The sequence below is a fragment of the Martes martes genome (genome assembly GCF_963455335.1).
Source record: "Martes martes genome assembly, chromosome: 5".
Lineage (NCBI taxonomy): Eukaryota > Metazoa > Chordata > Mammalia > Carnivora > Mustelidae > Martes > Martes martes.
The window spans coordinates 96,574,936-96,601,463 of record NC_137892.1 but is presented as its reverse complement, the minus strand read 5'-3'; the positions used below and the strand labels follow the sequence as shown (position 1 = coordinate 96,601,463).

General features: G+C 36.1%; 1 protein-coding gene across 2 annotated transcripts in view; it reads right to left on the bottom strand.

Annotated features, from left to right (window-relative positions):
• FNIP1 (folliculin interacting protein 1) overlaps positions 1 to 26,528 on the bottom strand; it is a 156,696-nt gene that overhangs the window by 36,560 nt on the left and 93,608 nt on the right. For both annotated transcript variants that reach the window (XM_080805058.1, XM_080805057.1), the window contains 3 exons: positions 21,481 to 21,616; positions 19,306 to 19,507; positions 15,327 to 15,412 (listed from right to left, as the gene is read on the bottom strand). In XM_080805058.1, coding sequence (XP_080661184.1) covers positions 15,327 to 15,412; positions 19,306 to 19,507; positions 21,481 to 21,616 — 424 coding nt within the window. The remainder of the gene's footprint in view (positions 1 to 15,326; positions 15,413 to 19,305; positions 19,508 to 21,480; positions 21,617 to 26,528) is intronic.

Sequence of the window (26,528 nt, the reverse complement as noted above, 5' to 3'; positions counted from 1 at the left end):
GAGATGATCAATTTGTTCTCCATGAGTTTCTTAAGCATATTTGTGACTACTACAAGTCCATGTGTCATATGCCAGAGCCAGTTCACTAACATTAGTATAGTGGTCCACTGAAATCATTAGTTCTAGAGTTTTGGTGTTTAAGGCTAGGTACTATGACCTCAGAGTATATCAAATGTAAAGAAGGCAAAGAAATTAATTATGCAGTAGTGCTTCTCATTATATACAACTCTATGTTGTCATCGGCAATCTAGAATTAATAGGGCTTTCTTCTCCCCTAATGATTTCCCTCATTTTCAGTGGTAAGCATGAATTTTTAGTCATATGACCCTTTTTTTTTTTCTGACTGACCCTAAAGAATGAAAGAATCCTTTAACTGGAAGGGAACTATGGACCTGATTTAGTTTTCTTTGATATGCACAAAAGTCAGAGGGAGAATCCAAGAACCTCATCTTTGTGGCTCCAAACTAAACATGCTTCCTGTTTCTCTACATTTCATTGCTTCTGCATGCATGTGAATCATTTCCTTCCTCTTCTCAACTACCCCAAAATCATTAATCATCTGGTCTCAGATAAACATATACTTTGATAATTGTCTAATTGCTAACTTCTAATAACAACTTAATTTTAAAATTAAGTATGATGGATCCTCATTATTTGCAGTAATGTCCTATAAAGTTGAGGCAAACAAAGAAGTAGTGAACAATGAAATACTGTTCCTAAGGAAAATACATGGTCAGATTCCTATCAAGTCTCTCATCAACATTTTTATCAGCCTTTCAATACATAACCCTTTTTTATGTGGGTTTCTGTTTAAAGACACCTTATTAATTTACCACTGATTCATTAACACTGAATTCACAGTCAATAGTGCTATAACTTATGCCTGAAGGAAGCTCATATGTCTTTTCTCTGTAAAGCACATCATAGTTTTCTTGCACTTTGGAACATAGATAGCATTTCAGCAGTACACCAGGGGATGATTTTTAATAGCAAAATCACTGACCAACAGTGCAAAATGCCAGAGGGCAGAGGGAAGATGGTGGAGGAGTAGGAGACCTAAATTTTGTCTAGTATCAGGAATTCAGCTAGATAGTTCTCAAACCATTCTCAACATCTACAAATGCAACAGGTGACCAAAGAAAATAGCAGCAATTTTATGAACACAAGAGCAACCATTTTCTGGAAGGTAGGATGTGCAATGCAACAGGAGATTAAAGAAAAGAATAGCAGCAATTTTATGAAAAGAAAAGTGACCATTTTCTGGAAGGTAGGATGTGCAGAGAAGTGACTCTGAAGTGATATTTGGGAAGACAGACTGCAGGGGGAGAGAGCCTCCATCAGCTGGCTCCTAGCAAGTGACAGAGCAATGGAGCACAAAATTAGAACTTTTAGAAGTCTGCTCCCGAGGGAGGTCTCTCCCATGGCTAAGCTATGGTGGAAACCTCGCTGGGACAGTGTGGTCTCAAGACGCTCAGGTCATAGAAAGATGAGGGGTGCCTGAGTGTGGAAGAGCTCCCAAGTATCAGAGTGGGGAAGCCAGCTGCAAAGCTGCAGCCAAGGAGAGGGCTGCCAGCTAGGGGTTGCCATAAACCATGATCTGTGGCACAGTTGGACCACTACTCATTGAGCAGGGACCCAACAAGCAGCAGATCCAGGAGATTCCACTTCTTCACCCTGGGAGGAGTGGCACGGGAGTGCACTGCAGGAATCTGCTGGGTTTGGAAACTCCAGACGGGGTTGTATGCCAAAGAAATGCTCAGACATAGGCCAGGTGAGCAAGGAGTGTGGCCGGAGACCAGGGAGACAGGCATGATTGACTGGTTATCTCTGAGAGCTGATGGAAGGGCGCGGGCTCCGAGTTTTCGGCTCCTCTGGGGCCAGAAATTGGGAGGCCGCCATTTTCATTCTTGTCCTCCAAAGCTGTACAGAAAGCTTCCAGGGAACAAAAGCCACAAGAGCAAACCCGAGCAGATTACTTAGCCTGTCCCCAGGAAAGGGCAGTGCAATTCCGCCTGGGACAAAGACATCTGAGGATCACTGCAAGAGGTACCTCCCCCAGAAGATCAGCAAGAACATCCAGCCAAGAAAAAGTCTATCCAGTCAATGAGAACTGCAAAACTCCAGTGCTAGGGGAATACAGCACATAGAATTCATACTTTTTCCCCATGATTCTTTTTTCAAAGTTAATTTTTAAATTTTTTTTATTTTGTTCTTTTTCTATTTTCCTGAGTTGTTCTCACTCAACCAACATCTTATCTTACAAATTCCTTTTAAAAATCTTTTTTTAATTTTAATTTTTACAGTCATAGTCTATCCCTTCATTGTATTTAACTGTGTGTGTGTGTGTGTGTGTGTGTGTGTGTATGAAAAACTTGTATATACATTATTTTTCTTTCTTTAAAGTTTTGGAATAAAGTTTCTTCTCAATGACCAAAATAAACCCTGAATTCCTAAATCTAGTGTGTGGCTTTGTTCGAGCCTCCTGCATGATAACATTCTCTTTTTTTTTTTTATTTTTTAAAAAATTTTTCTTTCTCCAACCAAGATCTTATCAATTTCTTTTTAAAAATATTTTTTAATTTTCATCCTTACAGTCATATTCCATCCTTTCATCATATTTATACTTTTTATATGTATATAAGTTTTTCATTCAAATTTTAGGATGCAGTTTCTTCTAACAAACCAAAATACACCCAAAATCTAGTGTGTAGCTCTGTTCCATTCATCGGCCTGATCATATTCTTTCTTTTCTTTTTTTTTTCTTTTTCCCTTTCTTTTCCCCCAGGTTTCAGATCTCTCCTGATTTGTTTAAGTGTACATTTTTCTGGGGTCATTGTTACCCTTTCAACATTTTGTTCTCTCATTCATCTCTTCTCCTATGGATATGACAACAAAATGGAAAAACTCACCTCAGAAAAAAGAATAAGAGGCGGTACTGCCAGGGACCTAATCAATATGAACATTAGTAAGATGTTGGAACTGAAGTTCAAAATGACAATTATAAAGATACTAGCTGGGCCTGAAAAAAGCATAGACAATACTAAAGAATCCCTTTAGGGAGAAACAAAAGTAGTAAAATCTAACCAAGTCGAAATCAAAAAGGCTATTAATGAGGTGCAATAAAAAAAATGGAGGCTCTAACTACTAGGATAAATGAGGCAGAAGAAAGAATTAGCGATCTATAAGACCAAATGATGGAGAATAAAGAAGCTGAGAAAAAGAGGATGAACAACTACTGCATCACGAGGGGAGAAGCTGAGAGATAAGTGATACCAAAAGACAAAATAATAGTAGAATAATGGGATCCTAGAAGAAGAGAGAGGGGGCAGAAGGTATATTGGAGCAAATTATAGCAGAGAACTTCCCTAATCTGGGGAAGAAAACAGGCATCAAAATCCCCTCAAAATTATTAAAAATAGGTCAACCCCATCATTTAATAGTAAAACTTAAAAGTCTCAGTGAAAAAGAGAAAATCCTGAAAGCAGGTCAGGACAAAAGGTCTGTAACCTATAAAAATAAAAACAATAGATTGGCAGCAGACCTATCCACAGAGACCTGGCAGCCCAGAAAGGACTAGCATGATATATTCAGAGCACTAAACAAGAAAAATATGCAGCCAAGAATACTATATCCACCTAGGGTGTCAGTGGAAATAGAAGGACAGATAAAAAGCTCCCACGACAAAAAACCAAAACAAACAAACAAAAAAACCACACACACACAAAGCTAAAAGAATTTGTGAACACAAAACCAGCCCTAAGCAAATACTGAAAGGGGTCCACTAAGCAAAGAGCGAGCCTAAAAGTAATATAGAACAGAATGGAACAGAGACAATAACTGTCTCAGTCACCTTACAGGCAATACAATGGCACAAAATTCATATCTTTCAATAGTTACCCTGAATGTAAATGGGCTAAATGCCCCAATCAAAGGCCCAGGGTATCAGAAAAATAAGACCCATGGATATGCTGTCTCTAAGAAACTCATTTTAGACCCAAAGACACCTCCAGATTTAAAATGAGGGGTTGTAAAACAATTTACTATGCTAATGGACATCAAAAGAAAGCTGGGATGGCAATCCTTATAACAGACAAATTAGATTTTAAACCAAAGCCTATAATAAGAGATTAAGAAGGATACTATATCATACTTAAAGGGTCTATCCAACAAGAAGACTTAATAATTTTAAATATTTATGCCCCTAACATAGGAGCAGCAATTATGTAAGCCAATTAATAACAAAATCAAGGAAACACATCAACAATAATACAATGATAGTATGGGACTTTCACAATCCCCCTCACTGAAATGGACAGATCATCTAAGCAAAAGATCAAATAAAGGCTTTAAATGACACAATGGACCAGAAGGAGATCACAGATACATTCAGAACATTCCATCCCAAAGCAACAGAATACCCATTCTTCTCTAGTGCACATGGAACATTCTCCCGAACAGATCACATCCTGGGTCACAAATCAGGTCTCAACTGGTACCAAAAGATTAGGATCATTCCCTGCATATTTTCTTTGATAAAGAATTAGTAAGATTGATAAACCCCTGGCCAGACTTATCAAAAAGAAAAGACAAAGGACCCAAATTAATAAAATCATGAATGAAAGAGGAGAGATCACAACCAACACCAAGGAAATACAAACAATTATAAGATCATATTATCAGCAACTATACACCAGCAAATTGGACAACTGGGAAGAAATGGATGCATTCCTAGAGACGTATAAACTATCAAAACTGAACCAGGAAGAAAGAGAAAACCAGAACAGACCAATAAACAGTAAGGAAACTGAAGCATATTGTAATAAAAAAATCTCCCAACAAATAGGAGCCCAAGGCCAGAAGGCTTCCCAGGGGAATTCTACCAAACATTTAAAGAAGAATTAATACCTAGCCTCCTGAAACTATTCCAAAAAATAGAAATGGAAGGAAAACTTCCAAACTCATTTTATGAGGCCAGCATTACCTTGATCCCAAAAACAGAAAAAGAGAATCACAGACTAATATCCCTGATGAACATGGATACAAAAATTCTCACCAAAATACTAGCCAATAGGAGCAACAGTACATTAAAAGGATTATTCACCACGACCCAGTAGGATTTACTCCTGGGTTGCAAGGTTGGTTCAACATCCACAAATCAATGTGATACATTAATAAAAGAAAGAACAAGAACCAAATGATACTCTCAATAGATGCAGAAAAAGCATCTGACAAAGTACAGCATCTTTTCTTAATTACAACTCTTCACAGTGTAAGGACAGAGGGTACATACCTCAGTATTATGAAAGCCATCTATGAAAAACCCACAACAAATATCATTCTCAATGGGGAAAAACAGAGCTTTTCCCCTAAGGTCACGAACACAGCAGGGACGCCCACTATCCCCACTGCTATTCAATGTGGTACTAGAGGTCCAAGCCTCAGCAATCAGACAAGAACAAATAAAAGGCATCTGAATCAGCAAAGTCGTCGTCAAACGCTCACTCTTTGCAGGTGATATAATACTTTATGTGGAAAACCCAAATGACTCTACCCCCAAAATTGATAGAACTCATACAGGAACTCAGTAAAGTGTCAGGATATAAAATCAATGCATTGAAATCAGTTGCATTTCTATACACTAACTGAGACAGAGGAAGGAGAAATTAAAGAGTTGATCCCATTTACAACTGCACCCCAACCATAAGACATCTAGAAATAAACCTAACCAAAGAGGCAAAGAATCTGTACTCAGAAAAGTATAGAATACTCATGAAAAGAAATTAAGACATAAAGAAATGGAAAACCGTTCCATGCTCATGGATCGCAAGAATAAATACTGTGAAAATGTCTATGCTACCTAGAGCAATCTACACACTCATTGCAATCTCTATCAAAATATCATCAACTTTTCTCAACAAAATGGAACAAATAATCTAAACATTTCTATGTAACCAGAAAAGACCCCAAACAGCCAAAGGAATGTTGAAAAAGAAAACCAAAGCTGGTGACATCACAATTCTGGACTTTGAGCTCTATTACAAAGCTGTAATCATCAAGACAGAACAGTACTGGCCCAAAAACAGACACCTAGATCAATGGAACAGAACAGAGTGCCCAGAAATGGACCCTTAACTCTACAGTCAACTGATCTTCAACAACGCAGGAAAGAATGTCCAATGGAAAAAAGACAGTCTCTTCAACAAATGGTGTTGGGAAAACTGGACAGTGGAAAAATGAAGCTGGACCATTTCCTTACACCACACACAAAAGTAGACTCAAAATGGATGAAAGACCTAAATATGAGACAGGAATCCATCAAAATCCTTGGGAAGAACACAGGCAACAATCTCTTTGACTTTAGCCACAGCAAGTTCTTCCTAGAAACATCGCCAAAGGCAAGAGAAATAAGGGCGAAAATGAACTACTGAGGCTTCAACAAGATAAAAAGCTTTTGCACAGCAAAGGAAACAGTCAACAAAACCAAAAGACTACTGACAGAATCCGAGAAGATATTTGCAAATGACACACCAGATAAAGGGCTAGTCCAAAATCTGTAAAGACCTTATCAAACTCAAAACCCAAAGAACAAATAATCCAATCAAGAAATGGTCAAAAGACAATAAAGGGCTAGTCCAAAATAAAGACCTTATCAAACTCAAAACCCAAAGAACAAATAATCCAATCAAGAAATGGTCAAAAGACATGAACAGACATTTCTGCAAAGACAACATCCAAATGGCCAACAGACACATGAAAAAGTGCTCAGCATCACTCAGCATCAGAGAAATACAAACCAAAACCTCCATAAGATACCACCTCACACCATTCAGAATGGCTAAAATCATTAAGTCAGGAATCGACAGATGTTAGCGAGGATGTGGAAAAAACGGGAACCCTCCTACACTGTTGGTGCAAATGCAAGCTGGTGCAGACACTCTGGAAAACAGTATGGAGGTTCCTCAAAAAGTTGAAAATAGAGCTACCATAGGACCTAGCAATCGCACTACTTGGGTATTTACCCCAAAGATACAAATGTAGTGACCTGATGGGGCACATGCACCCCAATTTTATACCAGCAATGTCTGCAATATCCAAACTATGGAAAGAGCCTAGATGTCCATCAATAGAAGAATGGATAAAGAAGTTGCAGTGTATATATGTGTGTGTTTGTATACACACATACACACATATTCTGCAGTCATCAAAAAAATGAAATCTTGCCATTTGCAATGACATGGATGGAACTAGAGGGTATTATGCTAGACAAAATAAGTCAATCAGAGGAAAAGAATTATCATATGATCTTGCTAATATGAGGAATTTGAGAAATAGGACAGAGGATCAGAGGGGAAGGGAGGAAAAAATGAAACAAGGTGAAGCCAGAGAGGGAGACAAACCATAAGAGACTCTTAATCTTAGGAAACAAACTGAGGGATGCTGGAGAGGATGGGGTGGGAGGGATGGCATGGCTGAGTGATGGACACTGGGGAGGGTATGTGCTATGGTGAGTGCCGTGAATTGTGTAAGACTGATGAATCACAAACTTGTACCCCTGAAACAAACAATACATTATGTGTTAATAAAAAATAAATAAATAAAAGCAATCTTAAACCAAAAAAAAAAAAAAGGGGCGTAAAATATGTAAAGAAACCCAGCCACAAAATACATTTCAATACGATACTTGTTAACAGAATAAGTTCTGAAACAAGAAGGCAGAGCACTGTTTTGTTCAACTCATCTAGGAATGTATCCGGCTATTCCAATTTTTCACTGCTCTGCACTTGTTACAAATGATCATAAAATCACTTTGAGTATAGTTTGAGGCTATAAATAAATTTCAGCAAGTAGATGAATTCACAAATACACAATCTGTATATAATGAGGATCAAATGTATATATTGAAGTACTTCTACTGACAGACCTTTTAGAGTTTATAAAGTATTTTTTTAAGTTTTATTTATTTATGGGGGGGGGTGCAGAGGGACAGGGAGAAGCAGACTCCCCACTGAGGGTGGAGCCTGACATGGGGCTCAATCCCATATCACACCCTGAAATCACACCCTGAAGTAAAGTCAGACATTTAACCCACTGAGCCACCCAGTCGCCCCTTATAAAGTATTTTTAAGATTTTGTAAGAATGCTTAACTGACTTAAATAGTCTTTCCTATCTGTATAGTAACTGAAGTAAAATAATCAAACTAGCATAAAAGGAAAGGTACACAATCACACATTTGCAATGATTTTATAACTCATACATACTGTAAATTCTAGGCAATATTAAAATTCTAAAGCTAGGCCATATAGATTACCTAATAACATGCCAATTAATTCATAGGTATTCTATTAGGAATGAATTTTCTGACAATATTTACTATGCTGGTAACCTCAGCTGGATCTATGATGACAGTTTTCTCAGACCTCAAACAGGGACACTTGCCTTTTTCCACAACATTTGTGACTGCAGAGAAGAAACTATCAATTCAATAACTGAAAGTAACATTTCCAAGTGCAGAGGCAAGTACTGACTGCTTTGTAATACTGCAAAATGTGAAACTCAGAATACTGCAGAATTCTTTAAGGCATATAAGCAAAAGGAATTGTTCAAACACATATTTGTAGTAATTCCAGTCTAAAGTCAACTGAACAATACAAATAAAATAAAAAATTTAAAATATCATTAACAAAATACCTAATCATTCAGAGCACATTTCTTTTACTTTAAAGTTATATTATCCACTTGAGGATAAAAAAGCAAACCTGTTAATCTTTGGTTGAACTTTCAGGCAAACTACAGATTAAATTTAGAAACTGAAAAGATTAAAACTTTTCATACTTCTCAAAACCACTCATTTCCATGACAAAGGCATAGTTTATAGGTTTCTCAAAGAGAAATCACTCTAGAATTCTCTTTCTGGGTTATGCAGTTAAAGCAAAACTTCCCAGCTATGTAAATACAGATGAACTAGGCTACAAGGGAATATGTGAAGAACAAAGCTGTCATAAACCATGAGAAATACATAAAAAACCACTGTACCCAGCTAATAATGTTTTAACTTAATATGGTACTAGGTTCAACATGTCTTAGTTCCAATGAAACATAAGAACTTTTCCCACTGCATATAATCTCTCTCAAGAATTTCTAAGCCCAGAAACTCATTATTTCAAAGTAAAATTATTCTCAAATGCTGACTCTGACATCCTCTCTCAGAGCTGTACAGCCGAAACTGTACAATGCAGGACTGCAAGTATACCTAGCATTGTAGTAGTATAGGTTTGGTAATTTTTCTCCTTGAAAACAGTTTAAGCTAGTAATTCCCAAACAGACTGTGAAATAAAAATGCAAGGCTCTAGACCTCTAGGAGTTTGGGAAACAGTTTTCATTATGTTTGCCTGGTTATTAGCTCAGCACCATATTTTTCTTTGTAATCAGTGGTATTTAATATAATTTAACTTCCAAACAAAATCAATTTGAGTTTTAACTAAATGGAAGTATTCCAATTCTATTTCAATTCAGTGTACTCTTACATAAAAATACTGATTTAAAAATATCTGAACTTCCAATTCTAGCCAAAATGTAAAGAGCCTGGAAGTCATCTCATCACTTTACTCCTCAAAAGAAAAAGGCTGAACAAACTGAAAATCAATGACTTTTCTTCGCTACATCACAGAATTGAGGTAAGAGGATAAAACATCACCCCAAAAACTGAACAAGAAATATAGCTAAGACCACCTTTCCTGAAGCAAATGCTTCTGTAACTGGTAGGCCAATAACGGGTAGGAACACTTAAAAAGTAACTGATGAATTTGGTGGCACAATAAATATGAACTACCACTGAATGATTAAAAAACTCCTTGGGTACCAGTCTAAGAAGACTGCCACATTTTAAGGGAGTACCATCAGATTTCCACAATGAGGATCAAAGAAACATCTTTTGTGTTTCAGATAGGGAGGAATTCTAACAATTTTTAAGTGCACCGAGGGCATTCTCCAAAACAAACATCTGCCCTCCAAGAGTCCAAGTCCAACTATATCAGCGTCTTATCTGACCTAAGAAATGGGCATTTAGACAACTCAATCGTTACTGGCCTTCCACACTCATCTATCAGGAGCAAAATAAAGACCAAGAAATGCTTCTGAAGGTCAAAATCCAGGAATTCAAGCTCATTAAAAAAAACTACAATTTAATCACAAGATTATAGAATACTTCCTCCCCCATGCCCAATACCTCACCACTGGACCATTTCAACAAAATACTGCTAAAAGACAATAAAAACACAGTCTGAAGAGACAAAGCATCAGAATCAAACTCAGATCTAAGACACAGATTTTTGTTATTATCAGATAAGGAAATAACTACGATTGCTATGTAAATGGCTCTAAATGTATAGCTCTAAATATACTAAATAAATAAAGTAGATTAACATGTAAGACCATATAAGCAATGTAAGCAAAGAGATGGAAAGAGATGGAAATATTCTGAACTAAAAGAAAATTTGATTTAACAAAATTTGTGGTACGGAACAAAAGCAGTGCATATAGGGTAATTTACAGAACTTAATGCATATATTCAAAAAGAAGAAACATCTGAAAACAATAATCTCAGCTTTAATTTTGGGAAACGAGAGAAAGATGAGCAACATAAACCTAAAGCAAGTAGAAGAAAAGAAGTATTAAAAATTAGATCAGGAATCACCAGAATTGAAAAGAGAATACCAAAAGATTAAAAGTCAACAAGACTTGGGGTGCCCTGGGTGGCTCAGTCATTAAGCATCTGCCTTCAGATCATGACCTGATCCCAGGGTCCTGGGATGAAGCCCCACATCAGGCTCTCTGCTCAGCGGGAGGCCTGCTTCTGTCTCTCCCACTCCCCCTGCTTGTGTTCCCTCTCTCACTGTGTCTCTCTCTGTCAAATAAATAATTAAAATCTTAAAAAAAAAAAAAAAAGTCAACAAGACTAAACCTAATTCTTTGAAAAGATAAATAAAAGTAATAAACTTTATCTAACATACACAAGAAAAAAGAGAAATGACACAAATTAGACACAAGAAATGAAAGATGGGTCATCACTACTAATTGAAGAAAAATTACAGGATAATTAAGCAAAAATAAACTCTATGGCCACCAATTTATTGACTCTTATGGTCCTTGAGAGACAGAGAAGTACCAAAAATTATATAAGACAAAGATAACCTGGAGAGTCCTATGCTTATTAAAGAAATTAAATCAGTAATTAATTACTCATCAAACTAGAAATAAAGGAGACTTTTTTTTTTTAAGACTTTATTTACTTGAGGGGCGCCTGAGTGGCTCAGTGGGTTAAAGCCTCTGCCTTTGGCTCAGGTCATGGTCTCAGGGTCCTGGGATCGAGCCCCACATTGGGCTCTCTGCTCGGCGGGGAGCCTGCTTCCCCCTCTCTCTGCCTGCCTCTCTGCCTACTTGTGATCTCTGTCTGTCAAATAAATAAATAAAATCTTAAAAAAAAAAAAAAAAGACTTGTTTACTTGAGAGAGAGAGAGCACAGAGGGAGAAGGAGAAGCAGAACCCTGCTGAGGAATACTGGGATCAGAACCCAAGTGGAAGGCAAACACTTAACCAACTGAGCTACACACAGGCGCCCTGAAGGAAACTTCTTTACCTTGATAAAGACTATCTACAACAAGTTACCATTAACATCATGCTTAATCGTGAGGAACTTGAAGCTTTCCCACTAAAATACGGTACAACGGAGGGGCGCCTGGGTGGCTCAGCTGGTTGAGAGTTGTACTCTTGATTTCGGCTTAAGTCACAGTATCAGGGTTGTGAGATCAGGCCCCTATTGAAGGGCTCTGTGCTGGGATAGGGATTACTTAAGATCCTCTCTACCTCTCCCTCTACACCCCCACCCTCAACTGCTCATGCTCTATAAAAAAAAAAAAAGGAGAGGATAGGAGAGGAAGAGGGGAAGCAGGAAAGGGAAGAAGGGAGGGAAGAAGGAGAATAGGGGAGAGGAGGGAAGCAGGGAGGGGATGGGGAAGGGAAGGGGAAGGGAGGGGAGGGAGAAGGGAAGGGAACGGAAGAAAAAACCAACACCCAAAACTCTGCTGGAATTAACATGTGATTACAGCAAGGTCACAGCTAAGGTTATTATACAAAGGTCAGGGACACATGGATGGGCCTAGAGAGTGTCAAGCTAAGTGAAATAAATCAGAAAAGTATACATGATTTCACTTATAGGTAGAATTTAAAAAAACAAAATAAATGAACAGACAGAAACAAACTCATAAATAGAGAATAAACTGGTGGTTGCCACAGAGGATTATGCGGGGAGATGGGTGAAATAGGTGAAGTGGTTAAGAAGTGCCAATTTAAAGTTACAAAATAAAAAAGTCACAAAGATGAAAAGTACAGCACAGGAGTATAGCCAATAATATTGTTGATAGCACTGATGTGACTACCTTATCATGGTGAACACTGAGTAATATGTAGAACTGTCATATCATGATGATGTACACATGAAACTAATGTAACACTGTATGTCAACTATACTTCAAAAAATATATACACATATATACAAAAGTTCATTGCTTTCTTATATGCCAGCAATGAACAGCTGAAATTTGAAATTATAAACACAGTATCATTTGTGTTAATACCAAAAAAACCTTCACCCTGAAATACTTAGGTAATAATCTTTAAAAATGTACAAGATCTGAGGCATCTGGTTGGCTCAGTCAGTTAAGTGCCCAATTCATGATTCTGGCTCGGGTCATGAGATCAACCCCTGTGTCAGGGTAGGCACTGGGCATGGAGTGTGCTTAAGATTCTCTCTTTTCCTCTGCCACTCTCCCCTCCCCATCAAAAGTATAAGATCTACAGAAAAAAAAGAAACATAAAAAAACTCTGATTTAAGGAATCAAAGAATACCTAAATAAATGGAGAGCTATTCCATGTTCATGTATAAGGAAGACTCTATTGCTAAGATGACACTTTTTCCCAACGTGACCTAGAAATTCAATAGAATCTCAATCAAAATCACAGGGAGTTATTTTGCAGATATCAACAAAGTGATTCTAAAGTTTACATGAAGAGGCAAAAAGACGCATAATAACCAACATAAAATGAAGGGGAAGAACAGAGTTGGAGGGCTCCTATTACCTAACTTTAAGAACTACTATGGGGCACCTGGGCAGCTCCGTTAAGTGTCCAACTCTTGATTTCGGATCAGGTCATGATCTCAGTCAGGGTCGTGAGATGGAGCCCCGCATCCAGCTCAGTGCTCAGCACACAGTCAGCTTGAGATTCTCTCAATCCCTCTCCCCCAACCCCCCCAATTATGTGCACATGTGGCATGTGTGCGCGTGCTCTCTCTTTAAAATAAAATAAAATAAATCTTTTTAAAAAATTGTTCTAAATTCCATCTAGAAATGCTGAGGGAATATATTTTTATTTTCCATATACTTCATCATAAGAAACATTTATTATAATGTTTTAATTATAAACAGCATGTGAAATATACAATTTGAATTCTTTTTTATTTTTTAATTAACATATAATGTATTATTAGCCCCAGTGGCACAGGTCTGTGAATCGTCAGGTTTATACACTTCACAGCACTCACCATAGACATACCCTCCCCAATGTCCATAACCCCACCACCCTTTCCCTACCCCGTCCCCCCCAGCCCCCACAACCCTCAGTTTGTTTTGTGAGATTAAGAGTCTCTTATGGTTTGTCTCCCTCCTGATCCCATCTTGTTTCATTTACTCTTTTCCTATCCCCCAAACCCCCCACATTGCATCTCCACTTCCTCATATCAGGGAGATCATATGATAGTTGTCTTTCTCCGAACAATCTGAATTCTTAAGGTACAGGTATGAACAAATAAAATTATGAATAATTCTACATACAATTCATATATAAAGAGCAATGATGCCAATGAACTGAAGAAACACACTGATTAAAAATACTATATTACTGAATTAGTATTCAGTGCATATAATTTCAGTGTTGCAAGATGAAAAAGTTCTGGAGTTTTGTAATAAAATTTAACATTATTGAACTGTACACTTAAAAATGGTTAAGACGTTAAATTTAATGTTATGTGGGTTTTTTACTACTATAAAAAAATTTTAACACTTTATTACAGTATTTGTTAGTATGCTTCATTCAGTAACGTAGGACAGGCCTGAAGTTAACATGCTAAAATATAAAAATAGCAGAAACATCAGTTCCAATATAATTTGCATTTGTGCAAATTATTTCCTTCCAAGACCAAAAAAGAAAAACTGATTTCTCTAATTTGTTTTTCTATTTCCCCTCATCACTGAGTTTACTGAACAAAAATGGAATATTTTTAAGCTTACTTTTAATGCCTTTATCCTAAAAATTATAGTAAGTAAAAGGTGAATGACTAGTAAATTTTATCTTTCTCAATAACTGAGTCCAGTGGATAATTATTACACAATAGCCACAAAGTAAACGTTTTCAACTTAAATAAATTAAAAACATGATAAAATACTCCATATTGGTTAGGTTATTTTTACCATGCAATTTCCACTTAATACTTTTCTATAACTCAATTTCAAAAATCACACAGAACATTATTGAGGCAATAAAGTCTCTCATTTTGAGAGAAGTTAAAAAAAAAAAAAGATACCAGATTTACTTCCACTGTGGTTTACTCTAACATAGTATGAGGAAAATGAAAAATAAAAAACAAGCAAAGTTGAAAACAAACATAAGTTTTCCCCTACTGTCAAATTTACTAAACACACCACTCCTTAGTCATCTCCATTAACAAAAGATGTGTGTGTATCCGTGTGTGTCTGAGTATCTGGTTGTGTATGATATGCCTAAAGTTTCATCATAACAATCCTGAAATAGCACAAGCTAAAAGAGGCTCTCACTTCAAAATGTAATAGTCCATTTAAACCAACAATCTAGGAGATCTCTGCCCCAATATGGGACCACAACAAATACGTAGCCAGTTTTTCTAATAATGAGATACATAAACTACTGGTAATAATAAACCTTAAGTGGTACACTTAACCCAAGAGAGAGGACAAAGCATGTTTCTGGGGAACAAGGGCCTCCCTCCTCTAGTCATACTTGTTTTCTGTAATGCTTTGGTACTAAAAACCATGCCCCTGATGAATCCCAAATATGCTTGAATCCCTAAAACAAGTGATACTTAATAACAGAAGCCAGTGGCCTAGTGAATTATACCTTCTCTTGTCCATGGGACCAAGAAATTTAAATAATTTTATCAGAAAAACCTAAAGAAAATAAATCTTCCTGTGTATACTACTAGACAACTCTAAATTATGAAAAGCTGGAGAATATGTACCTGAATTCATTTAGGGCATCAACTATTCGATTATATGCCAAACTCCTCTGATTGGCATCAGCTGATCTCCGGCTCATTTTCATAGCCTTGGAAGCAATGAAATAGTTAATTCTTACACTGATCACAAGCAAAAAATGGGAGAAAAAAAGTGAAGGACAAAATCACTTATTTCCACAACACTCTACCGTCATGTAAAGAAGGTACATACATTTACAGAGGCTTTCTTTTTTGCACCTTTAATCATTACCAGTTATAACAAAATTCAAATTTTTCAAATGTTAAATCCCTTACTGAAACTGTCAAATGGCAGAATACTAACATAAAAAAAACTGATGTTAACAGTTTCTGGGTTACATAAAACTACCATTTTCTGGGTTTTTTTTTAAACATACACAGCAAGATACAATAACTCAGTAACAATGGCACTTTCATCTAGCATTTTCACAGAGAATAGCTCGTTAAGTAAACCTTTTTAAAAATCTAAAACATCAGGATTCTACTGAAAAGTATCTCAAGTTATTAATAATATTTCCTTTATTAAAAATATATTTAGCCAAGGTTGAGAGGTTTTGCTTTTAGACAGACAAAAAATGGATCAGGATTAGGATGTTAATGTCAAAAAGAAGTTTTTTTAGACATTTTAAAGAGAATGGACTTCTGCATTATGTAATTAAAAATCAATTTAAAAAGTTTTAAACATATATTTCAGAGGTCAGACTACTTTAAGGCCAGAAATCATGTTCATGCACATCTAAAAGCTTCATAAGGTAAACGTGAAACTTTATGTTTTCATAAACTGTTGAGATTACCAATTTATTTTTTTAAAAAAAGGAGTGAATATTCTTTAGCTAGAACTAAACACTAATCTTAACTTTATCAGCAGTAAAAAAGTACAATTACAGTATAGATCTCAAAAGGTGGCACAAGCTTCAAAATAATTCCCAAAGTACCAAAAAACAAAATCCATATATTTTCATTTTAAAAAAAAACAAATAAATGATACTGTCAAAACTGACCCTAAAAAAAAACTCCTCTGGATGGTCCACTGTTTACAATATTCTATCACTAATTAACAGCTATAAAACTTTTAAAATTAACTTCTGTTTATTTATATAAAGATACTCAAACATTAAGCTTTATCTTTCAGCTATAGTAAGAAAATGAGATTTTAAACTTGCTGAACAAACACTGAAACAACTATAAGGACTGCAATGTATGCTTTTAGGTTATAAAATGGTCAAAGCATTAAAACATGTAAAAAGTAATCTATAATGAGTTCTATACTGCCTGAATATTTCAAGTTTTATACAAAACTTCAAACCATTTTCCCAGTAACTCAAAATGTCAGTTCATTCGCAGCTAAATATTATGTGTATTGACTTTGGCAACATCAATTACAAAAAGGGACAGCTGCCAACTGAGGAAAATGTCACCAAGGTCTAACTTCTGAAAAAAGCAAAAATGGCCATTACTCATTTGTTCAAGTAAAGATGTATTGCTAATGATCTATTTGTCCTCTGACGATTTAATGTGAATAACAAACATCAGTGTACTCTCTAGAGGCAGACGAGACTTAGTAACTGCTGGGTTACCAAAATGCATCCTGTTTTCAAGACCATTCTAATTGGTCTTCCTCTCCCTAGCCTTCTGAATTCTACTCTCTTAAAAAAAAAAAACATACTGCTAAATTAATCTTCCTAAAGCACAATTTGGAGACAGCTTTAACAACAAAGTCAAAACTTCTGGCTAGCATTCTAGATTCTTTGTGGTCTGGTTCTCATTTATTCTGTAAACCATACAACCCACTACCCCTCTTTTATCCTTTCCCTTCTGTATACTGTCAATGGGATTAAGAATTTAGTTATTCCCAATGATTTGTTACTTTAACTTCCTGGGAATGTCTTAAAAATAATAGGAAAACTTCACCACGGTATTAATTACAGTGTAGTTATAATTATGAAAGAGTAAAAATGACTTAATAGAAAAACTGTTACTTAACTTGAGGAAATCCTCTCAAATATACTTAAGAACAATTTACAATGACATGAGAAGTGTATATGTTACAATGATGAGTTTTTAAAAATAGGCACATAATTAAAATAATATGGACACAGAACAATCCCAATTGAGTAAAAATAAAATATACATAGAACAGGCCTGGGAAGACTTTAAGCAAAATGTGACAGAGTTATTTTTGGGTGGCAAGTATATCAATTTTCTTGCTATTCAGCTATATCCAATTTTCAAAGCTTTAAGTTTAAAAGATCCTACATATCCTTTAAGATCCAGTCCAAATGTGACATCTTCTCAAAAGGAAGTCCTCTTCTTTTCCTATGAGCTTGTCTTTTTTAGTTATTCTTATGTTCTATCTTATATTCATAATTTTCTTACTTGTATATAAATTTATCATATCCACTATCAGCAGCATGAGACACAACTATCACTCTTACATTCTTAAATCTTTCCCTTCATTTGGCCCCCCTCAAAAAAGTATTCTATCTTGTTTTTCCTGTTACTTGAATGGAGAATTCCATTCCTCTCTGCAGTTCTTTCTCAACTCTTCAAATTTAACTGCTGAAATGCTCCACAGATCAAGTGTAGGATCTCCTCACCTTTCTTCTATTCCTCAGTTTCATGTCTTTAAATACCATCAATGCACTGATGACTGTCTAGCCTGGTCTCCTAAACTCTAGACTCATATAACCACTTAGATGTCCAAGAGGCCTTTCAAACAAATACCTGACTTTCCTCCACCCAACCTGTTCCATCTTACTACTGGCAACTCCATCCTTCTTACTGCTCAAGTGAAAAATCTCAAGCCAACCTGCACTTGTTCTCTTTCTCATACACGGCAACTGAGTCCATCAACTAATCTCATTAGCTCTATTTTAAAAACATATCCAGAATCCAACCACTACTCATCAATTCTATCACCTAATTGGTTTGAGTATCCAACTTCTCTCACTGGATCACTGCAACAGTCTCCTATTTTGTTCCCATAGCATCCACCTTTGCCTCTAGAAGTCTATTCTTCTTAAGCAGTAGGAGTGAGCCTCATAAATACTGTCATTCCTCTGCTTGAAACTCTCCAATGGTTTCCCATCTTAAGAGTAAATGCCAGTGCCCTTACGATGGTATCCTAAAAGTGTGTACATAATCTGAAGTTACCTCTAAACCAGCCACTTTGGCCTCCTTACTTTGCTCAAGCATCAGGGTTACTCCTGACACAGGCCTTTGCCCCTGTCTAGAAAGTTCTTTCCTCATATAGTTGCATCTCACTTCTTCCTTATCTCTGGATCAAATGTCATTCTATCAGGAACCGTCATGACTAGGCAACAAAAATCAGAGTATCTCCATCCAGCATTCCTTATAAACCCATTTTATTTTTCTCCACAACATTTATTATCATCAAAAATCATATATTTGGGGCACCTAGGTGGCTTAATTGGTTAAGTGTCTGACTCTTGATTTTGGCTCAGGTCATGATCTCAGGGTCATGAGACAGAGCCCTGCATGAGGTTCTGTGCTGTGTGTGGAGCCTACTTAACATTCTCTCTCTCCCCCTCTTCCTCTGCCTTTCTCTCTGCTTGTGCATGCATGCTCTCTCTCTCAAAAAAAGTAAAAATAAAAATAATCATAATCATAAAATAAAACTTATATATTCATTTGTTTATTTGCTGCCCCATGAGGTCTAGAGTGTTGCTTTTTTCCCATATTATCTACACTTGCTAGAATAGTGCTTGCCACATTACAGGCCCTCAGACATTTATTGAATGAATGGATGAATGACTTTGTAACATATATTAGGCAGTAAGCTCCTTGAAAAGTCTATTTTGTATCTCCAGAGCACTTTGTAGGGTACTTGCAACTGTGACTGTTAATTTTTCTGCCAAATGAATAAACGTAATACTAAATAAGGAGAATAAGATTCAGAGGAAAATAAAGGACACAAACAAACCAACAACATGACTGTGCTTACCTGTTCTATTGCACCCTTTAGTTTGTTCATGTGGCTTTCAAAGAGAGGAAAATGTGAAAAAAAGAATTCATTAAATTTGTTATTTTCATCTTCATCTTTGGATAATGAAAAGATTACCCCAATTGCAATCTTCTTTTTTCTCACAATTCCTGGGTTAGGGCCACAGCTTTCATCTGACAGATTAAAGCTTTCTTCTATAGACCTTAAAAATAAATGTTTTTTTTTTAATTAAAAAAATACAAAAATAATTAAATTCATAGTTTAAGTCCTTGCTAATTAAATGTAGACTAAGTTATCTTTTTCTGTTTTATCAAGTAAATCTAAAAATGCATATCAAGTGTTATCTCATTTAGAAATCTACTGGCTTTTCTTTCATACTCACAATTTTATAAAAAATTTTAACAGAGAGTCAGATTGGGAACATTTTTGTCCAATTAGAAGTCACTAAAAAAAGGAGATAACTTCCAATTCATAACCAATCTAAAATGCCTGAATTTTTAGGTTTATAAGTGAGTCTGATATAATTCACTGTTCTATGATCTACTTATGTCTCTCCTTTTGATTCCAGAAATAATAAAAAAAATCAAGGACTAAAGGGAGTAAGTAAGAGGAAACAAGAAGCTGCATTATCTATAGCTGCTTAACGTAGACTAAAAAAAAGATCTTTCACGAATGAATGAACTTGCCTAATTTCAAACACGTAAACAGAAGGGTTAAAACTATAAAACATTAGGAAAAAACATAGGGTAAATGCTTTAAGATACTGAATTTGGCAATGACTTCCTGGATATGACACTCAAAAGTACAGATAACAAAAGAAAAAAGAAATAAACTGGACTACATAAAATTAAAACTGCTGTGTACCAAAGGACACTGCCAACAGAATGAAAAGACTACCCATGGAATGGGAAAAAATACAGCCAAGCGTATGTCTGATAAAGGATTAGTATCTAGAATATGTAAAGAGCTCCTATACTTCAACAAAAAAAACCTAAATAAAAAATGGGCACAACACTCGTAACAGGCATTTCTCCAAAAGACAGACACACAGCCAATAAGCACATAAAAACATACTCAATATCACTAGCTATTAGTGAAATACAAATCAAAACCACAATGAGATACCACCTCATACCCATCAGGATGGCTATTATCAAAAAAACTGAAAATGACTATTGGAAAGAATGTGGAGAAATTAGAATTCTGTGCATTTCTGGTAAGAATGTAAAAATGGAATAGCCACTGTAGAAAACAGTATGGAATTTTCACAAAAATTTAACCACAGAATTACCCTATCTCCCAACAATTCCACATCTGATTATATACCCAAAAAGAATGAAAGGATTTGTATACCCATGTTCATATCAGCATTATTTGCAAAAGCCAAAAGGTAGAAGTAATCCAATTAGCAACAATCGCATCTCAGATAAACCTCATTGGCTACAATACTGTCACTGCTCAAAGCTAGGTGAAAGCAATCCAAACGTCCATCAACAGACAAGTGCATAAATAAAGTGTGATATATATATACACGATGGAGTATTAATCAGCCCTAAAAAGGGATAAAATCCCAATACATGCAACAACACAGATGAACCATGAAGACATGCTAACTGAAATAAGCTACATATAAAAGGATAAATATTGTATGATCCCATTTATATGAGGTTTGTAGAGAATTCTCAAATTCAGAGAGACAAAAAATAATATTTTGAATGGTGGATGCCAGGAGCCAAGGGTAGGGAGGAATGGGGAGTTACTGCTTAATGGGTACAGCTTCAATTTGGGGAAATAAAAAAGTTTTGGACATGAATAGTGACGATGGTTGCATAACAATGTGAGGGTACTTAAAATGCCACTGAACTATACACTAGTATCAGTTAAAACTACCAATAATTTAACAAATAGAATACATTTTAAAGTTTCAAGACTTAAAATACACAAAATACAAGCCCAGGCTCTAAAAAGAACCATTGAAAATTGTGTTTAAGGAACTATTCAGGGCACCTGGGTGGTTTAGTTGGTTGGGCGACTGCCTTCAGCTCAGGTCATGATCCTGGAGCCCTCTCATGCTTTCTCTTTCTCTCATTTTCCCCCTCAAATACATAAATAAAATCTTCTTTTAAAAAAAATAAGGAACTATTCAATTTTATTATAGTGAAGGTTCCAACTTACCATCTAGGAAATACCCCATTCTCCAAGCTTGTTGTTTGGCTGCGTCGCCAACGTCGCTGGTAACTGCTGGCACAACTTCGGGTAAGTGAGGAGTTTGGAGAGGGAAACGGTGTAATAAGCAAGCTGCTCAGAGATGCTGTCAGGTCAAAATAAAAACAAGTATAATGTAAACATTTAAAAATACATCAATAATAACTAAGCATAAAGATAATTTTTTTTAAAGATTTTATTTATTTATTTGAGAGACATAGCGAGAGATAGCACAAGCAGGGGGAGGGAAAAAGGGAAAGGAGGAAGCAGGCTTCCTGCTGGGCAGGGAGCATGACACGGGGTTCGATCCCAGAACCCTGGGACCATGACCTAAGCTGAAGGCAGAAGCTTAACCAACTGAGCCACCCAGGGGCCCCAAGATAAATTCCTTTTTAACAAATTTAATAGTAGTGATTCAAATTTTTCATTTTGCTTCATGAACTTCTAAAATTTCCATTTTTAAAAAATAACATCATTGTTGGAGCAAAGTCCCAGAGCAGAAAATTCATATATTATTATTGGAAAGAGACTCTGAGACATTCCTCTTTTTATAGTCTTACTCCCACCCCTACTTCAGAAGAAAGGGCTAATTTGAAACAAGCATTATTTCTTCAGTCATGGAGACTGTCCTCTGCTTAGTTGAACACTTGGTCCTTAAATTAAAAGAAGTATGATGTGATTCAGGTTTTTAAAATTATTTTCTCTTTTTGAAGTTTGTATTTAAATTCCAGTTAGTTAATATACAGTATAATATTAGTTTCAAGCAGACAATATAGTGATTCAGCAGTTCCACACAATATCTCTTGCTCATCACAGCAAGTGCATGCCTTAATTCCCATTCCCTATTTAACCCATTCCCTCACCCTTCTCCCTTCTGGTAACCATCAGTTTCTGTAGTTAAGAGTCTGTTTCTTGGTTTGCTTCTCTCTCATTTTTTCTCCCTTGGTCATTTGTTTTGTTTCTTAAATTCTACATATGAGTGAAATAATAAGTGTTTATCTTGCTCGCACTGACTTATTTCCCTTAGCTCAATACTCTGTACTACCATCTATGCTGTTGCAAATGGAAGACTTTATTCTTTTTTATGTCTTAGTAATATTCCACTGTATAAATATACCAAATCTTCCTATATCCACCCATCAGTTGATGGATACTGGGGCTGTTTCTATAATTTGGCAGTTGTAAATAATGCTGCTATAAACACACATTGTAAACTGCATAAATGTGCGTGTATCCCTCTGAACTAGTATTTTTATATTCTTTGGGTAAACAGTACTGTAATTGTTGGACTGATGTGATTCCTTTTAATGCAGCAGCTACATTTTAAGAACAAAAGTTCTGAATGTCATTTGAAGATGTCATTTAAAAGCACATCATCTTTTATCTGTCACAATGGCTTAAATCAAAACAATAAGAAATAACAAGTGTTGAAAGGATATGAAGAGAAAGGACCCTCATGTGTTGGTGGAAATACAAACTGGTACAGCCACTAGGTTCCTCAAAAAACTACAAAGAGAAATACCATATGATTCAGTAATTCCACTACTGGGTATTTACACAAAGAAAACAAAAACAGTAATCTAAAAAGATACATGCACTCCTAAGTTTACTGTAGCATTATTTACAAGAGCCAAGATATGGAAGCAATCTAAGTGTCCACTGATAGATGAAGCAATAAAGAAGATGTAAACATATTACCCAATCATAAAATAGAATGAGATACTGCCATTTGAGACAACATGGATGGACCCAGAGGGTATAATGCTAAGCGCAGTAAGTCAGACAGAGAAAGACAAATACCGTATGCTTTCACTTGTATGTGGAATCTAAAAAACAGAATAAACAAACAAAAAGCAGAAAGAGACCCATTAACACAGAGAACAAACTGATGGTTACCAGAGAGAAGGGGGTTAAATGGGAAGGGAAAAATGTGTGAGAGGGAGTGGGAGATACAAGCTTCCAGTAATGAAATGAATAAATCACAGGGATAAAAAGGACAGGTTAGGGAGGAGTCAGTGGTACTGTAATATTGTTGTAATAAAAATGTTGATGGGAGCTACATTTGTGGTAAGCACTGCATAACATATAGAGTTGTCAAATCCCTATGTTGTACATCTAAAACAGATGTAACACAGTGTATTACAACTGTATTTACAACTATACTTCAATAAAAAGAATAAAAGTATCACTGACACTTGAACATGGGTTTGAAATGTGCAGGGCTACTTAACATATGTTTGGGGGTTTTTTCAATAAATACAGTATAGAATTACAAATCTATTTTTTTATGATTTTCTTTTTTTTTTTAAGATTTTATTTACTTATTTGACAGAGATCACAAGTAGGCAGAGAGGCAGGCAGAGAGAGAGGAGGAAGCAGGCTCCCTGCTGAGCAGAGAGCCCGATGCAGGGCTCTATCCCAGGACCCTCAGACCAGGACCTGAGCCGAAGGCAGAGGCTTTAACCCACTGAGCCATCAAGGGCCCTTCTTTATGATTTTCTTAACCACATTTTTCTCTATGTTATTATAAAAATACAGTATACAATACATATAACATATAAAATATATGTTAATTGACTGTTCATATTATCACTAAGGCTTCCAGTCAACAGTAGGCTACTAGTAGTTGAGTTTTTAGGAAGTCAAAAGTTATGTACAGATTTTTTTACTGCGCAGGGGGAGAGGAAGTTTGCACCCCTCACCAACACATTATTCAAGAGTTAACTATACTGATGAATTGCTTCTGCATAGGTAGTCAAGCCTGTGAATGTTTAGCCCCTTTCAATAATAGTCATGACTATACCTACTAAGCTCCAAAAATAGATTAGATTGCTCCAGAGAATAAGCGGTGATAGACACATTCCAATAGAACCCATTATGATTATAACTGCTGCAATCCCTTAACTGTGAGGATTACGCTCTTCCCAAAAACCTTCTCTCCAGAAACTTTTTCTTGCCTGGAATGTCAAAAGCTACAACCCTTTGTTTTTCGTTAGACTAGGAATCCTCTCCTCTGTGCTGGATCTAGAAAGCGAAAAGACATTAAGAGCCTGCTTTTCTTTGGCTATATTTTAAATTCCCATTTTCATAATTACAATCACATACTGCAAATTTGTGAGGTAATCAAAAACAGGGAAGCACATCAGATAGTATATTACTTTTGGATATCAGGAGTGAAAACTAACAGACTCACTATGAAGATCTGTTCACTTCAATTCTCACTAACAAATCCAACGATAATGGGAAGAGCTTTATGTGCCATACAACTATCTGGATCATCAATGAATTAATTCTAAACTACTTCCTTGAAAAGACCACATTTTTATTAGTATTGTAAGTTAAGTGTTGTAAAAGTCTAAGATTGGATATGTATAACTAACCTGGGGATGCTTCAGTGAAAAATCAAATGCTAATCTAAATTTGGAAAAAAAAAAACTATGTGTTACCAGAGTCTGGTATTAAAAATAACCCTACTGGAAAAAGAAGAAAATACACAATTAATTTAAAGGTGTATGTGAAGTTATGGCTTGAAAAAGCCTTACAGATCAATCTGATGAGGGAACAGAAGGCTGGCTGAGGACAAAGCAAAAGCTGACACCCTGCAACCTTCCCCTACCCCACTCCTGTATGGGACATATATGACATTCTTTAGGAATCTCCCAACTACCTTAATGTTAATACCTCGCTAAGAAGGGAAAAAGGATCTTAGCAATGGCAAAGCCTCTGGTATCAGGTATCTTGTAGGTCCTCTTTAGCATATCAAAGTTCTATTGAAACCTCCCTTTTTCCTTACCTCCCCCAACCCCATCATACATAACCTGCCACCCATCACAACCCTGGAGCAGCAGCTCTTTCTGCCCACGGGTCCTGCCCCCGTGCTTTAATAAACCACCATTTTGCACCAAAGATGTCTCAAGAATTCTTTCTTGGTCATCAGCTCTGAACTCTACCCTACTGAACCTCACCTATATTCTAACACTTCATCAAATTCAGCCAGGGCCTTCAATTTATAGCTAAAGAAAATGAAGTACAGATACTAATTTATCACCTCCAAAACCTTGGATAAAATAATAAGAACTAAATTCCTGTCACAGAAGAGAAAACTAAATCTCTAGATTACACAGAGGCAATTGAGTGTTAGAAATATACACTAGATTAGTTCCTAAGAAAATTTAAAAATTCAATTAGAAAAGAAGTTGAGATTATTTTAAAGATCAAGATTTTTCATATTAGCAATAATCACGCCTCAGATAAGCCTCATTGTCTATGATACTGCCACTGCACAAAGCTAAGATTTTTCATACCAGAACAGTTCTTAACTCTATCTGTCCACCAGAAAGAGGTATTGAGTTTTTCATTTTGTTTTGTTTTTCAACTATAGTTGCATAAGCCTTTCTCTAGGCTACATGACAGTCCTGGAGTACAGTTCAGGCATGTGAAAACTTTTTTTTTTTTAACCTCTTGTTATTCTAATTGCATACCTAGGGATTACAATACTGGTAAATTTGGACTTTCCAACTATACTCAAAACTGAATTATAAACAATTTAGACAGCAGAGACATATAACGTCACTGTTCATATGGATAAACCACAGTGAATAAAGTTTCTCATACCTAACAATAATGCAAGCCTAAGATACTCCTTTCATTTACGCTATCTGGGCCCTGACAAACACTTTTCCTTTTAACTGGAAAGCCTTTCTTCCATGTCTTTGCCTGGATAACTCCTACTTACTTCTCAAAACACAACTCAAGTATTATCCCTCTATAAAGCATTACTGGCACCCTGTCCCTAGCCCAGGCTAAGTCAGGTTTCCTTTCCCTAAGCCTCTCTGCACAGGTCTATCAGAACACATGACACAATGGAGGACAATATTCCTAACTGTTCTCTCTGTAAACTCCGTGCTTCTTAAAGGTAGAATGCGAGGTTTACCTTTTTTTTTCTTTTAATCTCTTCCATGTTTCAATAAAGATTTGTTAGTCTGTATTTTGGGAGCCCATACTTGAAAGCAATATAT